A 19086-nucleotide genomic window follows, 5' to 3' on the forward strand; every position below is an offset into this window, starting at 1 on the left:
GGTCCTCCCCTCCTGCTGCATGAGTATAAGTCTGCAGGTCGGCTGAGGTACGTCCCCACAGACAGGATGCACTCCACATACTGCTCCTCTGCCAGACCATCGACACTCACAGTAAGACCTGCTTTCACTCTGCTAGTAACTCTAGACCAGGACTGGCAGGAAGTTAATGATGCCATGTTGTAGCACAGCTTTCTCTGTAGTGCTGACATTAATCTGAGATTCTAAACCTTCTCTTCTCTGTGTCCACACTGGGGAAACTTTATGTCATGGGACCATTCTTTTTTTCCTCTAATTCCCCAAGAACCAACTGATTTGTAACGTTACCTTCACTGGTTGTCAGTTGGATTTAATTATAGGACATTTTGAGAAAAGTTAATTTGGTTTACTCGTATGAATTTTTCTACTGCAAAGCAGAACAGCTGAACTTGCACAATTGTGCTGTCTCTTGACGAGTGCAGTGTCTGTTCTAAACCTGCCTGTTTTAAATGTTCTTGTCCTGTGTTAATACTCTGGAGCTACTTCAGAATTATTCCTCCTCAAACTGTTCTATAATATACTGTCACCTGTTATTGTTTGTGTGCTGGACGTTGTGTGCAGAGCTTTTTATAAATAGTCTATGGTGCAGAGTGAAGTTAGAAAACTTTGTGTTCATCCTACCTGGTCTATCTGCAGTGAAGATTTTATAGTCAATGTTTGTTTTTTTTTAAATGAAACTGAATTTGGTTTATTTCGGTTCACATGTGTGGCTTTTTATGTAAGATTGAATGATTTACTCAACATGTGTTAATTTTTCATTCGATGGGATGTCGGCTCTTTCAGAGGTCTTTTAAGCGACGGACATAATCTTCAGACCCAAGTTCACAGCTTTTCAAAATGAAATCTCAGCAATTCAGCTTGATTTAAAGCATCACAGCCACCACAAAATTAACTTTTAAGTTGTGCTTTTACTTTGAAGTGATTCTATGAATGATGCTACTATGACAGAGCTCTGCACTGGTGACACCCGTAAATGTCTGTGTCAGTCTGACATTGTAAAATAGAATAATCAGATAATCAAAATGATCAGGTGGGTTGAGTATTATTGCTCGCGGGCTGCCAGTTGCTGTAGATTATCAGAGGACGTAGAAGAAGACATGGTCAACTCTGTCCACAGACTGAAGGCAGATACTGCTACAGAGTGCTGGTCGTTTGTTTATTCAATTCATATTAATATTGAATGTATCACTTTTGTTGAATTAATCGTTCATATATTTTATTAGAAAATAAATTGGAGCAATTTATCGTTTTCCTCTATTTATTCAAAATTATATTATTATTATTATAATTTTAGTCCAATTTTAATCAAATAATTTACATTTCAGAAAGTGGATTCATGCCTTGAACCACACCTCGCTGTCCTAAATGTATTGAAATGTCTATGTATTGAATCCACTGAGAGCTCACTCTCTCCATGCTCAGTAGAAATCCCAACTTGACATCTGTTACATGTGAGGATGCGTTCATGACCATTTTTGCAGTATCATTGGAAGAAATGGGCAAAACAAGCTGAGACTCCTGTTTGAATGAAACAGGAGTTTTGCAATATTTATTGTCCATCAACTCTGATACAATGTAATTAAATAAGAAATCAAAAATGAAAAGGTGACCATTGACCATGATTTCATTTATAAAGGGCAGGGCCAGGATTTTGTATTTAATTTTAGGTCAAAGAGAAGAAGCTTATAGAAAGTCATAATGAATACTTTGTAGATTCATTTGTAGAGGCATTGTTTGGGTTTTGATGTAGACAGTCGATAAGAGGGGGTGATAATGTAAAATAAAGGTCCTAGCTGAATCCAACCAGGAAAGTTTAGGCCGATCGTTGACACCTCAAATTTCTTAGCTTAGCCTGAATACATGAATTAAATATGGTATGTTGCAGATTTTGTATTGAAGAGTTCGCTCCGACAACAAGTCCAAAGATACCATGAGCAGGATGACTGAGAATCTTCACAGATATGTTTTGTATTGAAGTTTCTCTTCTCGTCTTCAGGTGTTGTGTGTGCAGCTCATGTGTCTGGCAGGCTGGCCCCTCTGCTCAGAGGCAGCCAGACTCCGCTGTGGTTCGGATCTCCTCAGCGACCTCATATTTGTGTGCGGTGATCGTGGGATATATTTAGGTAAGTCTATCTTCATATTATCCACTATCTATCTAATGTCACCAAAAGAAGCTGCCGAGGAGATTTAGACTTTTCTAGTAGACAAGGTGACAGTTGTCGCCTTATTGTGTTGGGAGTGGAAAGGTCAGGTGTCTTTTGGACAGTTTATAAAATAATCTTCCTGTGGTATCTAACCTCATTCAGGTTCTGGTCATGTCATGTAATCAACATCACTAACTCTTATCAGAACCATAATCAGCATATGATGTGAAACATACAAAAACATCATCATGCATATCCCTGTTTGTGATTATCAATGCAGGACATTTCACAGTGTCACAGTCTGTCCTTGTCATTTCTGTACTGAGGTGCAGTTGTAAACAGTATCAGACTTTTAATGGAGACATTTCAAATCCAGTTATTAATTAAATTCTAATTAAATAATATTTTTCTTAATGATTTGAACAATTGAAGCCTGCAGTAATACTGCAAAGATGTTTTCAGATGTGTATTCAGAAAACATTAAATACTCATATTTCATTAGTGTCCTATACTATTTTATAAGAGGATGTCAGTGTGGATCTGTTGCAGGACAGTTGCTCTGGAGAGGACACTTGTACCTCAGCATTAAAAAAGTCTTCAGTAGCAGTGCAGAGATGTAGTTAATCTGAAAAATGTAGTTAATCTGAAAAATGCTTGGTAAGAATTCAGACACTAACAGTCTTCCACAGTACTGTGTATATGAAAACAGGCAGACATTTGACAGGTTTACTGGTTGTATGCTGACTGTCTGTCAGTTGATCTATCGCAAATGTGTTGAGAGAGTCACGTAACTTAATCACTTTATCAAAACTGCATTTGACAAAATAAACCTTTCTGGAGTTCTGTCAAGTTTGATGAGCAACTTCTGTTTATTCATCTATCTACTAATTCCCGAAATCTGAGCGGAGCTGTCTGACTGCAGAAGGCATATTATCTGCTTGGCATACGTATCATTGATGCTAAAGAAAGTGCAGTACCGAGTTTTGTTCGATTTGGACACACAATACGTTTCATATTAAAAACCTTTGAATAAACAGGTGACCAGCGCTCTGTAGCAGTCAGTGGGGGCAGCGTCTCTTATCAGGCAGTCTATGGACCGAGTTAAACAACACAAGCAATAATACGTAGCTATTTTGATCATCAAGATCATTTTGATAATTTGAATATTTTTATTTCACCATGTTGGACAGACAGAAATTCTGGGTGTCACAGGTGCAGATCTCATGTCATAGCAACAAGAATCATAGAATCACTTTCTCTTTAGTAATATGTCCACAAAGTAAAAACATAACAAATGGCTTGTTGCCGTAATGCATTTATACAGGGAAGAGTTGTGGTTGAAGATTGTGTTGATGGCTGACATGTAATGTGTGAAAAATAACATCAGTTGAGTAAATCATTCAAACTTAGATATAAAACACACATTTGAACATTAATCAAGCAAATTTGGTTTAATTTGATGAAATATATTGTATAAAATTGGTAAACAGAAAAATAATATTTTGGAGATATAAGGATGAACACAAGTTTTCTAACTTCATTCTGCACCATAGACTGTTAAGAAAAAGCTCTACACACGTCCAGCATGTAAACAATAAAACAGTTACAGTACATATGTTGTCGATTAATCATTCATGACAGTACTGGATTCAATACAATACTATTCTAGTATTTTTGAATTACAGATTATGGCCCAAGACTCTATATAATGTAGATTTTAATCAATATAAAAAACACTAATGAGATAAAATGTTATCGGGGTTATTCCACCCTTTGTGCAACACTTTCTCCAGCAGAGGTGTGTAATAACACAGATATGGTCATGGTCATGGTGTCCACAGTTAAACATTGTAGTTATTCTGAGCACGTTATCAGCTCCACGACAACAAATCATGCCCTGTTTATGTATTTATATTAAAATAAGCCTAGGCCTCAGCAGTAAACTAATATATTCTGATTGACTGTACTATAAGAGATAGAAACGCATGGCATTGGATGAGCTGGCTGCTGCAGCATGTTGGAGTAACAGGGGCCAAACACTTCACAGCAGATTTGATGAAGTGAAGCATCTTCAACAGTTCATTATTATGAGATTATAATTTCTCCCACAGGACCAATAGAATTACCAAGAGGCCCTTTCACCTGATTACCTTTCCCCTGTTCTGACCAAGGCCACCCTCTCCATCTGCTATCAGAGTGGTGGCAGTCCACCAAAACTGGTAGCGTGCTAACCAGAACACTGTGCCTCGGTGTGTGATAGCTTTATTGTTAAAACACTTGTTATCTGAGATGGGTCCAGCTTTCACACTTACAACGAAGAAGAGCGCACAACAATTCAGAGTGCTAAATCATTAGTCTGGTTGTTTTATCCAGTAAATGTGAACGGCAGTGTGACGAATCAGGAGAGGGTTTTTTCAGAAACATTGCATACAGACTAAAAAAGGTTTAATTCATGTTTTTTTAAGTAAGGAAGATACTGCAGCTTGACATGAGTTGCCTGGTTTACCTCTGCAGGTAAAGGAACGTGGTCTGGTTACGGTGCTCGGCCCAGAGGGAAGGGGATAGTAGATCAGTGCTGCCGAACAGGTGGCTGTGACCTTCAGCATCTGGAGAAGTACTGTGCCAAACCAAAGAGCCGGGAGCATACCACCGCTTGGCCAGTCACAACCACAACAGCACACACCACGACACAGCTAGATATGGTAAGAACTATTTAATAAAAAGTAATCTTCACTCAATGTTTACTTACTAACTTTATGCACAGCTGTCAAATGCACTGAATAGTTTTACACTTAGACCAATCAAAGACCAATCGCTGAAACGAGTGCAGGGGCACGATGTACTGACAACTAAAGCAGAAGTAATGTTATCATGCTCCACTGCAGTTTAGAGTAAAACACAGTGTATAAGGCAACGACCACCACAAAAACCCCAATACCCAAAATCTGAGAAGGAGTGGCGAATCCCTTCTCACAGAGAAATTGGCCCACACACCACAACAAATACAGCTAACGGTGAAAACAACTTCAACGTAAAAATAATGAGTTTAATACCACGGACAAAACCAAAGAATATACTGTAACTAAACTGATATCCCCGATAAGCTCTTGTGGAACAGTGCAGGTCCCACAGAGGGCCAAGGTTTCCCTTCTACCTCCGAGCTCCATGTCCTTGAATCAACTCATTTTTGTCCTGTCTTTGCTTTGCAGGCACAGCAGTTCGAAGCAGTATTTCACAAGAAACTTTTAGAGCACCTGGGCACTCCCAACAGTCCAAAGAGGGAAGCTTATAGAAAGAAAAAACAGCCTTCAGTCCAAAGGAAAGCCAAAATGTCCTCATCAAAAAGGAGGATCAAACCAGCACATCCAACAGGCCTCCCTCACCCTCTGAGAGAGCGATGAGATTTAACCCTTGACCTCTGACCTCATGGAAATAAGCATATTTATAGTTACTGGATCGGAATCAGAGGAACATTTTGCTGCTCACAATTGCCTTTTGTTTGTCTCATGAGAAATGATCTCTTATTTGAACATGACTAAATTCCAGAGGTGGGAAGTAATGAATTACAAATACTTTGTTACTGTACTCTTTCAGGTATCTGTCCTTTACTTGACACATTTTTCTTCTACTTCCTACAGTTCAACACAAATATCCATAGTTTCGACTTCCTACATTTTCAAAACACACCATTACTTTCATTTTAATGCATTTGATGGGAATTATTCGTAATTTTTTTTATTTTGCATCAACGAGCACCACCTTCCCAACATTAAGACAGATTTCAACCTAAAGAGACAGTAACACAGAGAAGGTTATTCCTTATTGTGTACCTATCAGTGCATATCACTCACAACATACAAAACACGGCTTAAAAGAAGTATCAAAACGAAACAGACAGGAGAGGGAGACTCAACCGCCAAGAGTAACAACATGGAAGAACTTAAAGAAACGACCAACATTAATAATAACGTTGATAATGTTTATGACAAAGCAGAGCAACAAACCATTCCACATCACTGGCCTCATGTACATAATACTTCATTCAGCCCAGCCTACACATTTCCTTCTGGACATTGTTTATAATTATTCATTATAATTTTTTATTTCATTTGGAGTAGAGTTGCCTAAGTTAGTCTTTGTTCTATATTAATTTGACATGATTCTCAGTTTGATTTGCACAGCCGGTAGAAAATGTTTAACTTTTATACTTTGAGTACATTTCAGAACCTGTACTTTTATACTTTTACTTGTGTAAAGAGGTTATACTTTTACTTGAGTCATTTTCAACTCAAGTATCTCTTCCTCTACTTGAGTAAAGAAGGTGTGTACTTATAACACCTCTGCTAAATTCTGACCCGTTTCTCCTTAGGAGAAATAAGGAGCAAGAGACCACAGCAGGCCTATTCAAATAGTGGCCCATGGGCCTGATGCGGCGGCCCTTTTGAAAATGTCCATGGCATGCAAGACTGCCTGCAAATCAGTCTCTCATGTGTGAGATGTAATAAAACAAAGGTACGTCTCTGAGCAGCCTTGTTTTGATCTGCTCCCGTTCACCCTGATTGTCACTGCACACTGGTTAGGGTTATGAGAATATTTATAGAGAAGCTTTAATGAACGCTGTCTGTCTGTGGTATGAGTGATGATGTTAGCTTGTCATGAACCTGGTCAAACCTTTCTACGCCCCTCTGCGTCTCTATACCTGCAGACAGTTACTTTCAGCAGCAGTGGATACTGACTCATGTCTCATGTCACCTTATTTAGTTGTTATGTCCGATTCTCCAAATCATGTTTTACACAGTGAATGTGTTGTAATGTATTTCTCCATCATATTTGTGGTGTATCTTGTCACTGAATCCTTTTCTCCTCCATGTGAAAAGTTCATTCTTAGTTTTGGAATTCCTTTCATTTAAATTATTCACTGCATGCAATCATGCAGTTTCTTTGTTAGCCACTGCAGCAAATTATGTTTTCTTATTAGTCTGTTTCACACATATATAAAATCTGGGATAGTCTGAACAGACTATCCCATCAGTTGAATACAGTTACTACATCTGTTCACATGTATTAGTCCTTTTGTACTTTGTCATAGTACTTTGACGGAGTGACGGTGTGTAGCTTTTGTAGTTGTGTGTTTTAGATGAAGTCATTAGCAGGGCAGAATGTATATATTAAATATTTATTAAATGGTTCGGATTGAACTTGTCATTTCTACTTCAGTGGTTTCCTCTGTCTGAAATGATCTTGTATGTTTTTTATCTTTCATATTGTGAGTATGAACATTATTTTTTGTAAAAAACTTTTTTGCATTCATTATTTATTCCACTGTGACTGTAATAAATTTAAAAACTTGTTGTATGTCGATGTTACATGTTGATTTTAAGCCACTGCAGGAGAAAAAACTGTTCAGGTTTGACCACTCCATTCCATCTTGAAACATTTTATAACACTATCAGGTTCAACACAATTTATCTGTTTGTTTTGGCGTTCAGCTTCAGTGAGATCATAAACAGCTGACTCATTTCACTTTGACATGGCTGAGGTTATCATCTCTCCAAGTTGTGAGGGCTATCTCAGGCCTGTGTGGAGCAGCCTGATAAATCGAATGGCTCTTTATGCTTCATCTGCATCACTGTGAGATTAGTGAGTACATTCATAGTCTCAGCTTTATCCAGAGGTATCTCATGTTGGAGAGGAAGTTGTTGCCTCGGTTTCTAAGCAGACACAGTATCTGGACATACGTATGCAGTTGGAGGAGTTGAAAACATAACCTACAGCCTATCGGTTAAAAAAGAAAGTGTAAATAATCAAACATTGTAGGCAAATACAAGTTGTAAAATAAATGTAAAGAACAGCAACTCTTTTTCATTGTGCCAACACATTTTGTAGAAGTATTTCTTGTGCAGTAAAAGGAAATACCTCTTCTTTCTTACATTAGTATTCTTTACTTACTTACTGACTGCACTGGCGGTGCACATGTGCAGCAGAGCACTACAGGAACCATCCAGCGTTGGTATTATAGCATGCTGGGGGGTCATAAGTTGTGCTATGAGACATTATTTTACTTGTCACGCTATCAGTAGTATTTCAATTCAATTCAATACTATTCAAGGCCGTAGTCATGAAGTGAACATTGGGGGGGACCAAAATCTCACAACTCATTATTAACACACAAGATGAATTTGTATGTATTTTGTTATTTAAAACAATGTTTAATACTGTATTGTAAGTCTAATGTGTGATTGGTAATATAAATATGTTTATGTGTATTTTATATAACTTTATATATAATTGTTTTATATTTTCAAGTTATATAGAATATACTGTATATAAATATCTTTAAATTCAACCAGATTACTGCTCACTTTTCTCCTCTCCTCTCAAGTCAGCGTTTTTGCTTGTCGTCATAGCATAACAGTTTTGTTATTATTATTAGTCCAGTTTACAATTCAGTTTATGGGGGATTTGGCCATATTTAAATATTTAGGGGGACGTGTCCTAATTTTATTTGTAAAGTGCCAAATCATAATATACATTATCTCAAGGCACTTGAGATATTTCAGCTCTTTTCATTATTGTAGGTGCAGTTGCTGTTGTAAAGGATGGATTTTTGTACCACAAGTGAAGCTATGTGCAGGGTTAGTAAAGGCCCAAAATAGGCATGAGGATTTTCTAGTAAAATTACTGTCATTCATTAGGGAAGTTGACTCCATTCCAGGCCAACCCTTTTCATGCAGAGCACCAGACGTCTAATTTTGCAGACTAATCCCATTTGTTGATGTTACGGTTCCCAGACCAGTTGTAAATTTGGCCACTATGTTCATCTGGTAGGAAAGTTAACTAAATCACAAAATAAATAAATCGGGGACTGACCAACAAGTAGTAGGTTGAAGGATTAAAATACGAATACAGCAATCATAGGACACACATATGTAGACACAAAATAAATAGTCTACATATTTAAAAAGTGAATGATATACACTAGCTCAAATGTTAAACTTATTCAGGCATCAAGAATATCAAAAGTATCAATAACTTCACACACACACATTCACTGATATTTAACATAAGCTACAACAATGTAAGTAAGTAAATAGTTTAAGATTACAATGCTCACTCACTGGTGTCCATAAAGCAGACCAGTGAGAAAAGCAGAAACTCACTGCTCTCTGCCATCTTGTCGATGACGTCATGCGGCAGCTACAAAGATTTTAGAGAGCAGAGCTGCTTTGTGTCTCGCCGAGAGAGGTGATGATGTCCTTTGCCTGATAAATGTATTTGAGCGGCCTGTCAACTCGTTCCTGCTTGGTATATTATCGCTGGTCAAGTTGACTGTTCTAGGCAGACCAGAAGGACCATCAGGCCACAGGGAAATGTCCCGGTGCTCCAGATGTGCAGCCCACCACTGAGTCCTTGAAGGACCACTGTGTATAAAGTGAAATATACTTTATTGCCTAGAAAGGAGAAGTCTCCAAATGATAAGGGAAGGAGTTTCAATGCTTCCTATCTTAGGAAGCATTGGGGGAGGAGAAAATTTAATCTCATAATTCATAGTTGCACAAGGACAGACACACGTAAATATAAAAAAAACAGAACAGCTCTTTTGTTCTTGTGACACGACCGAGAACAGATGTGAATCCTCACATGTTCGTCTGAGCTCCTGATTTCTTCTCTGTCACATCTGTCCAGTCAGAACTTATAGTTCACAATATAAAAATCATAATTAAATACAAATATGAATATAAAAATCATAACTAAATACAAATATGAATATACAAATCATAACTAAATACAAATATGAATTTAAAAATCATAAGAAATCAAAACAAATATAAAAGTATTTCCAATCCCCCTATTGTGAAATGTGCAAAAAAACCAAAACTCCATTTAACCAACATGTAAGAAGGTCAAAAGCACTATACCAGGAAACTGTCTGAATGTTATTTACTCTGGCCCCTTGCTCATTTGTATTCAGTTATTATTTTAATTGATCAACTATATCTTCCGTTGTTTCTCCCTGTGAGTAAGTGCTGGTTACATTTTCTCTATTCCCTGAAGAGAGGGAAGAGTGGGATCACATACAGCCATAATAATCCGATTCTATCAGACCATAATTTAATAACCTTCAATATCTCATTATCAGAATATATGCCACTGATAAAAAAAAGCTAAATTTAAGGAAATAATCCCAATTACATTTAAACCCGTATTATCCGTCGATATAAACAAATTCTTTAAAAACCCTAGCTCCACTGAGATTGACCATCTTGTCGATAGCTCTGTAGACTCATTACCATTAACATTAGACTCAATAGCGCTGTGGAATAATTCCAAGACACATGTATTAAAACAAACGTCAAGAAAACTAGAAAGGAAGTGGCGCTCCAGCAACCGTGTTGAAAATCTCCTAGTCTGGAAGAATAGTGTTAAAGCATATAAGAAGGCCCTCCACAAAGCAAGAGCTGCCTACTACTCCAAATTAATAGAAGAAAATTAAAACCCCAGGTTTCTCTTCAGCACTGTAGCCAGGCTGACAGAGAGTCACACCTCCACCGAACCCAGTATTCCTCGATCCCTAAATAGCAATATCTTTATGAATTTCTTTAATGATAAAATTCTAACTATTAGAAATAAAATCAACCATCTCCTGCCCTCAATTGGCACTAATACACCATCAAGAATAGAAATCTCAGAAACTGCTGAGAATCTTACCAATTATTAAGACAGCTTCTCTCTGATCACCCTTGATCAGCTGACCAAAATAATGTCATCTTCTAAACCCACAACTTGTATCTTAGATCCCATTCCTACGAAATTACTTAAAGAAATTCTGCCCCTAATTTATAGTACGTTACTGAACACAATACATCTGTCATTATCATCAGGATATGTACCACAGTCCTTTAAACTAGCTGTAATCAAACCCCTTCTCAAAAAACCCACCCTAGATCCAGAGGTTTTAGCCAATTACAGACCGATATCCAACCTCCCCTTCCTGTCTAAAATCCTTGAAAAAGTTGTAGCCAATCAGCTGTGTGAGTTTCTCCAGGAAAGTAATATATATGAAGACTTTCAGTCGGGGGTTTAGAGCCAATCACAGCATGGAGACAGCCTTCTTCCACTTGTGTAACATCTCAAAAATCAGACATGTCCTTTCTCAAAAAGATGCAGAAAAACTAGTCCACGCCTTTGTTCCATCCAGACTTGATTATTGTAATTCCTTATTATCAGGCTCCAGCAGTAAGTCGTTAAAGACTCTGCAGCTTGTCCAAAATGCTGCAGCACGTGTCCTGACAAGAACCAGGAAAAGAGAGCACATTTCTCCTGTATTAGCTTCGCTACACTGGCTTCTGGTTAAATCTAGAATAGAATTTAAAATTCTCCTCCTCACCTTCAAGGCCCTTAATATTATGGCACCATTATACCTCAAAGAGCTGATAGTACCTTATCAACCCACTAGAGCACTGCGCTCCCAGGATTCAGGCTTACTTGTCGTCCCTAAAGTCTCTAAAAGTAGAGTAGGAGCCAGAGCTTTCAGCTATCAAGCTCCTCTCCTGTGGAATCATCTCCCACTTTCAGTTCGGGAGGCAGACACCATCTGTACGTTTAAGAGTAGGATTAAAACCTTCCTTTACGATAAAGCTTATAGTTAGAGCCAGTCCAGGCTTGTCTTAGACCTGCTCTTAGTTATGCTGCTATAGGTCTAGAATATCGGGGGACACATGACACACGGAGCTTCTCTTCCCAGCTTCTCCTTCCTCATCACATCAAAGAAATGAATATCTCATCAATACATGTTACTGGGAAGACTGGGGATCGAACTGCCGACCTTCAGGTTGGAGGACGACTGCTCTACCCCTCAGCCACAGCCACCCATAGCCCACTATAGTCCACAATTATGATCCATTGCCGCCATCAGGATCCACCATCAGCTGCCACCTCAATCGTGGTCCACCACCACTATCAGATGCCAGAACGATACAGGATCCACCATTACGATCTCTGATACGCGATCCACCATCATAATCCACGATGTGGCAGCAGCTTCGGCCCTGGATCTGCGGACGATAAGGCAAAGGGAGTCCGGGGAAGAAGTCAAGTCAGTAACATGATGGTGGATCGCGTATCAGAGATCGTAATGGTGGATCCTGTATCGTTCTGGCTTCTGATAGTGGTGGTGGACCACGATTGAGGTGGCAGCTGATGGTGGATCCTGATGGCGGCAATGGATCATAATTGTGGACTATAGTGGGCTATGGGCGGCTGTGGCTGAGGGTCGGTAGAGCGGTTGTCCTCCAACCTAAAGGTCGGCAGTTCGATCCCCAGTCTTCCCCATCTGCATGCCGAAGTGTCCTTGGGTAAGATGCTGAACCCTGAATTGCCCCTCATAGAACAACAAAGTGTTGCTAATAGATGCACTGTATGTGTGTGTGTGTGTGTGAATGGGTGAATGTAAAAAACTGTACTGTAAAGAGCTTTGAGTGGTCATCAAGACTAGAAAAGCGCTATATAAATACAAAACCATTTAGTGGCATCCGATCTTGATGGTGGATCATGGTGGCTGCTGACCATAGACTATGATTACAACAAGACTGCTTGATATACAATATGTCTCCTCAGATACTCGACCATTACTGACAATAATCCATCAATTCATTGACCTTCCATTATGCTACAAAGATTTTATTCTAATCAATGCTGCAAATACCTTTATCTTTCTGATGTTCTCCTTTACACTTGACATCTATTGCACTTCTGTCCGTCCTGGGAGAGGGATCCCTCACATGTGGCTCTCTGAGGTTTCTACGTTCTTTTTACCATGTTTCCTTACTCTTGTTGAGGGTTAAGGGCAGAGGACACACCTTGTTAAAGCCCTATGAGACAAATTGTGATTTGTGAATATGGGCTATACAAATAAAATTTGATTGATTGATTGATTGATAACACAATGCAAAGCTGTGGCTAATGTTAGCATGCTATATAATAATAAATGTGAATGAGATATTTGCATAAGAAGTCTTATGCCTGTTCCCTTGAAACTTACTGTATTATTCTGCAGAATAAATAAATTGATAATTAATCCTAACATTTCTAATTCTACAATAACTGATCAAATCAAGATGACCGTTTTATATTTATATGTACAAATTTGACCGATTTTATCCAAAGCGATTTACACCTCTGGGACAATGTTTGTCATTATTCAAAACCTGATGATCCAGCATTAGGATGAGTTGGGGGTTCAATATCTTGCTCATGGACACTTCAAAATGGCAATTAGCCATGTAGAATCTTTTCTTTTGCTGCCAGTCAAACCCACTGAATTCAGTTTCCCTCGCAGAATACAATTTGCTTCAAACTAGTGAAAAATAAGAGTGTAATCAGGCAGAAAGGTGTTTCTGGCCTTTTGACCCACAACATAGTAACAGCTGTTTGCGGTCACCTTGATAAGGCAGTGGGGAGAGCTCTCTCCTTGTGGCTGCTTGCGTCACAGTCGGATAATATTATTCACTCCCATTTCTTCCCATGCGGGGCTGCTCCAACAAAGCTTCCAGTCACATCTGATTCTCATGGCCATGCTGTTGTTGTCAAACCAAAGGGTTAAATGTTAGACTGGCAACATTTTGCTAAATAATATTTTTAGTTGCATCCATGGTTAGGAGCAGCTGATTTACAGTGAGCTCAGCAACATTTCTATCTTCTGTCGTCAGAAGTCGTCAGAGCTCGCCTTGGTTTCTCTCTTTCTATTTCCAGCAGGTCTGATACAGAGAAGTATGGATGTACATTTCATGCAGACTTCACCTATCTTGCATTGTGACCAATGAGCAAGTCTATTATTAGAAATAATGCACCTCTGCTTTCAGGTCAATGCTATTAATGAAAAATGCTGTACTCACCTACAGCTTAAAAACTATGGTTGTGGGATGACAATTTCACCACATTATTATAGTATCAAATAACTTATTAAAACCACACTTAAATCATTTGATGTGTACTTTTTCTTGTCACATCGACATGATTTCACTTCACTCTGGGAGCTGATGATTGGTAGGGGCCAAACCCAGGGTCTTTTGTCATGCTAAGTACAATATCAGCTCTTGTACTATTCTGTATTTTGATGTTGGTGATGTAAGTAATTTAGAAATGTGTTTTTTGTTTTTGTTATTTTGCAGTACATGTACAAAACACCAGACTGCTCTGCTTTGTGCACAAACACAGACACCACAGACCGTGAACAGGTCCACCTGTACAGTTCAGTGCGACTGTCTCTCTGTCAAGGCTGCTGAGGGGTCTGGATGCTCCTTTTCCTGCTGTCATATCAGCAGGGTCACATCTGCAGCACAGCAGCTGAAAACACACAACACAATGACAAGTTACAGCCAGCACTCAATCTGGACCAATAACACATGCTGTGGGCCCCTTTACTCCTGCACTGAGCAGGTATTTCCTTACAGATATAGGTAGGCCTAATTTATCCTGTGGCGCTGTTGTTGTTTTCTAATGACTGACTGTCTCTGTGTGGTTGTATTCCTAATGTATATTCATTTATTCTCAGCATTTCTGTCATGGGAATTTCTAGAATACAAAAGAATCCACAACTTTATACTTACAACCACAGTTGCTTGGACACCTGTGCATACGTCACATGACATGCGTACCTTTTATGGCATGAGGCCAAGTTAAAAAGGGACATTAGAAACTATGTGGCCGTGATTTAAATAGAATAAAATAGAAATAGGCCGACAGGTGGGTTAAAGAATATGCTATATTTTTCCAATTCTCAATTATGAATTGTTTCAAGTGTATGTCTATGGAGGACCCAATAAAACTAAATTGAATGGTCTTAGTCGTCAAAAGCTGCTTTCAGACATTCACTGAACTCTAGCCAGCCCCCCCCCCAAAAAATAAGAACTCCACAGAAAGTCCAGAGGAGCCGCTGTAAGAACACAGCAGAAGATCCTCTGCATGATTCCCTGCAAGCGAGTGGGCGTGTCGATGACGTTTCTAAGAGATGCAAAAAAGAAGCGGTGCTCAAGAGTGCTTTTGGAGATAAGAACCGGTGTCAATGTGCTGTAAACAGAAACATGTGATCTCCGCAGCAGAATTCATTCATTACATCCTGCCTCTGTCTGCTGCACCACCCCACCCTGATTTTTTTCTCTGTTTCCTTTTAAAAATCTAAAAATAGAATCTATCAGCCATTTTGTTACCAAACATAACAAAATAGTAGTTACATTTGAAATAAACCCAAATCAACATTATTGTCATCAGCCTTCTGATTTTCTCTGTTCCTACATGACCCATGCAGTGATGAAGCCAGCATCAGTTACAGCAGATCAGTTTGTCAGTAAGTCAATAAAAGAAACTAAGAATAACTAACATGCATACAGTACATAACCATGAGTACAAGTACAATACTGAGACTGATCCTGCATTATTACCTAAAATCTTTACCATCAAACTGCATAATTTTTATCATGTGGGCCAAGATCCCATTTATAGTAATAAAAATACTATCAGCAGCAGTTACACACATACCCAACACTATACTGTACAGTGTCGACAACAACAGTGCACGAAAACAGACGAAACAGTGTGTTGGCCTTCAGTTTTTTCTGAAATGGATATATACTGTATGGTATAGTATGAGTAGTAGAGAGGTTCATGACACAGGCACTAATAACAAAGTTTTTAAACAATTCAGTGAGGGTGTGGGCCGAGTGCCACGTTAATAAAATACAGTGAAACAGGCACAAGCTTTACTTATCAGGCTGTTCATTGTCTCCTTTTGTTGTTTTGTTTTGCTCTTGGTGTTAGCATGATAAAACAAGTGTACTGTTGCTTGTGATAAGTGTGTGGGTACACTGTTAAGATTAGAAAGGATGTAAACGCACCATCACCAAATAGGACCGGCAGAGGGTGGATCATCTAGACATCTAAACATTTTTTAGTCAGCAATTTGTCACGCAGTCGTCTGACCTTTTTTCATCTGCTGCTTTCATCACCTCTACCAGACATCTGTGAAATACACCCTTTTCAGCCATTTTGACATGAAATAGGTAAACACAGGTATTACTAATCGCATTCATTAAGGTTGGGCTGAATTTAGCCCAACCTTAATGAATGATCCTTATCCATAAAAAAGATGTTACGAAGCATTAAAGCTCCTTCAATCCATTCAATTATTATTATGGCAGCCACTGAAATACTTCCAGGTCATTTCACTCAGTCAGGAACCTTTCAAAGCAAAATGACTATTTGAACACACCCAAGGACTTATGTAAAGAACTGTGTGCCAGAGTGGTGGTGACGCTGTGTTTTGGTGCAGCAATAAAAAGCTGTGATCAAAGTTCAGTGTCCTGTGTGCGCAATGCCGAGACAACCCATGGTGACCTCTAGTGTTACAATGCATATTTGCATCAGATGCTGGCTCCATCCACATGGCCCCTAGGATTTACAATGACATGATGTCAGACAAATAAAAAGGGATTTAAATAAAGTTGTAAGGCACACACAACTGGAGTCACCCAGTAGACAATGGTGTCAAATCAGAAAACAGATGCAGTTCTAAAGGGTCAAACGAAGAGATGACGAAGGTCAATGTGAAGGTTACAGGTATTAAGATTAGATCATATTACAAACAGTGATGTAAAATGATAATCAGAGCAGAAAATGTGAAGATTCCACTAGAACTGGACCCAAGTTCAACACACCAAACACAGGAGCAGGTTTATAGGGTGTTATTGTCCAATCAGGTGAGGGGGACACATGACACATGGAGCTTCTCTTCCCAGCTTCTCCTTCCTCTTCTCCCTCCTTATCACATTAAAGAAATTAATATCTCATCAATACATGTTACTGACTTGACTTCTTCCCCCGAGTCCCTTTGCCTTATCGTCCGCAGATCCAGGCCACATCGTGGATTATGATGGTGGATCGCGAATCAGAGATGTGATAGTAATGGTGGATCCAGTATCGTGTTGGCATCTGATAATGGTGGTGGACCACGATCAAGGTGGCAGCTGATGGTGGATCCTGATTGTGGACTATAGTGGCATCCGATCTTGATGGTGGATCATGATCATGGTGGCTGCTGACCATAGACTATGATTACAACAAGACTGCTTGATATACAATATGTCTCCTCAGATACATAACTGACAATAATCCATCAATTCATTGACCTTCCATTATGCTACAAACTGTTTATTCTAATCAACGCTGCAAATATCCTTATCTTTCTGATGTTCTCCTTTACACTTGACATCTATTGCACTTGTGTCCGTCCTGGGAGAGGGATCCCTCACATGTGGGTTTTTTTAGTAGTTTTTCCTTACTCTTGTTGAGGGTTAAGGGCAGAGGATGTCACACCTTGTTAAAGCCCTATGAGACAAATTGTGATTTGTGAATATGGGCTATACAAATACAATTTGATTGATTGATTAATTGATTGATGGTTTCAGGAGGCAGACACCATCTCTACATTTAAGGTTAGATTTAAAACGTTCCTTTTTGATAAAGGTTTTGTCTGGTCAACTTAATTTCATTTGGGTTAGGGTTAGATATTAAATGGTTAAAGGGTTAAATATACATCCATTCCTGCCATTCAGGCCTGCAACACATTCCAAAAAACATTGGGACAGGGGCAATTTAGGGCTGGTTATCAGGGAGAATGATTAAAAAATGATGTGATTTGAAATAGGTGATTGTAATCATGACTTGGTACAAAAGCAGCATCCAGGAAAGGCCCAGTCCTTTAGGAGCAAAGATGGGCCAAGGATCGCCAGTTTGTCAACTGAGAAAATTACTGAAATGTTTAAATATAGTGTTCCTCAAAGAAGGATAGGACTGGATTTGGATATTTCATCCTCTACGGTGCATAACATAATTAAAAGATTCAAGGAATCTGGAGGAATTTCAGTGCGTAAAGGACAAGGGCGCAAGCCTAAGCTGACTAACCGTGCTCTCTGATCCCTCAGACGACACTGCATCAAGAACCGTCATTTATCTAGAAGCAATAGAACCACATGGGCTCAGGATTACTTTGGCAAACCTTAGTCAAGCACTACAATACGTAGTTACATCCACAAATGCCAGTTAAAACTTTACTGTGTCAAAAGAAAGCCTTATGTTTACCTATCCAGAAGCGCTGTTGACTTCTCTGGACTGGAAGGCATCTGGGATGGACCATAGCACAGTGGAAACGTGTACTGTGGTCAGACGAGTCAGTATTTCAGGTCTTTTTTGGAAGAAATGGACGCTGTGTACTCCAGACCAAAGATGAAAAGGACCATCCAGACTGTTACCAGCAACAAGTCCAAAAGCCAGGGTCTGTCCTGGTATGGGGTTGTGTCAGTGCACTTGTTAAAGGTAACCTACACTTCTGTGATGGTACCATTAATGCTGAAGGGTAACTAGAGATTTTGGAGCAGCATCTGCTCCCTTCAAGACGAAATCTACAACAGTGGGGGCACTGTACTGGCCTGCGTGCAGACCAGACTTGGCTACAATAGAAAATGTGTGGCACATTTTGAAGTAGTACGAAGACCACGTACTGTTGCACACCTTAACACTTGTTTGCAGGAAGAAAGGGACAAAATTACCCCTGAAACACTTCATCACTTGATGTCTTCAGTCCCTAAACATCTCTTAAGTGTTGTGAAAAGGAATGGCAACATTACAAAGTGGTGAATGCTTTACTGTACCAACTTTTTTTGAAATATGTTGAAAAAGTTTAAATTGAAATAAGTGTTTATTTTGAAAAACAATAAAATTCATGAGGTCAAATGTCAAATAATGTGCTTTTGTATTGTTTGTATCGTAATACAAGTCAAAGATAATTTATAAATCACTGTTCTCAGTTTTAATTTAAATGTAACATACCGTCCCAACTTCTTCTGATTTGGGG

General features: G+C 39.0%; 1 protein-coding gene across 1 annotated transcript; it reads left to right on the forward strand.

The window, feature by feature from the left end:
• Positions 1–66: 66 nt before the first annotated feature.
• Positions 67–5581, forward strand: igf3 (insulin-like growth factor 3). Its single transcript, XM_035158632.2, has 4 exons — positions 67–111; positions 2033–2159; positions 4695–4882; positions 5390–5581. The coding sequence occupies exons 1-4, from the start codon at positions 67–69 to the stop codon at positions 5579–5581; spliced, it is 552 nt and encodes a 183-aa protein (XP_035014523.2).
• The last annotated feature ends 13505 nt before the right edge of the window (positions 5582–19086 follow it).

Source organism: Hippoglossus stenolepis, chromosome 6 (assembly GCF_022539355.2).
Source record: "Hippoglossus stenolepis isolate QCI-W04-F060 chromosome 6, HSTE1.2, whole genome shotgun sequence".
Lineage (NCBI taxonomy): Eukaryota > Metazoa > Chordata > Actinopteri > Pleuronectiformes > Pleuronectidae > Hippoglossus > Hippoglossus stenolepis.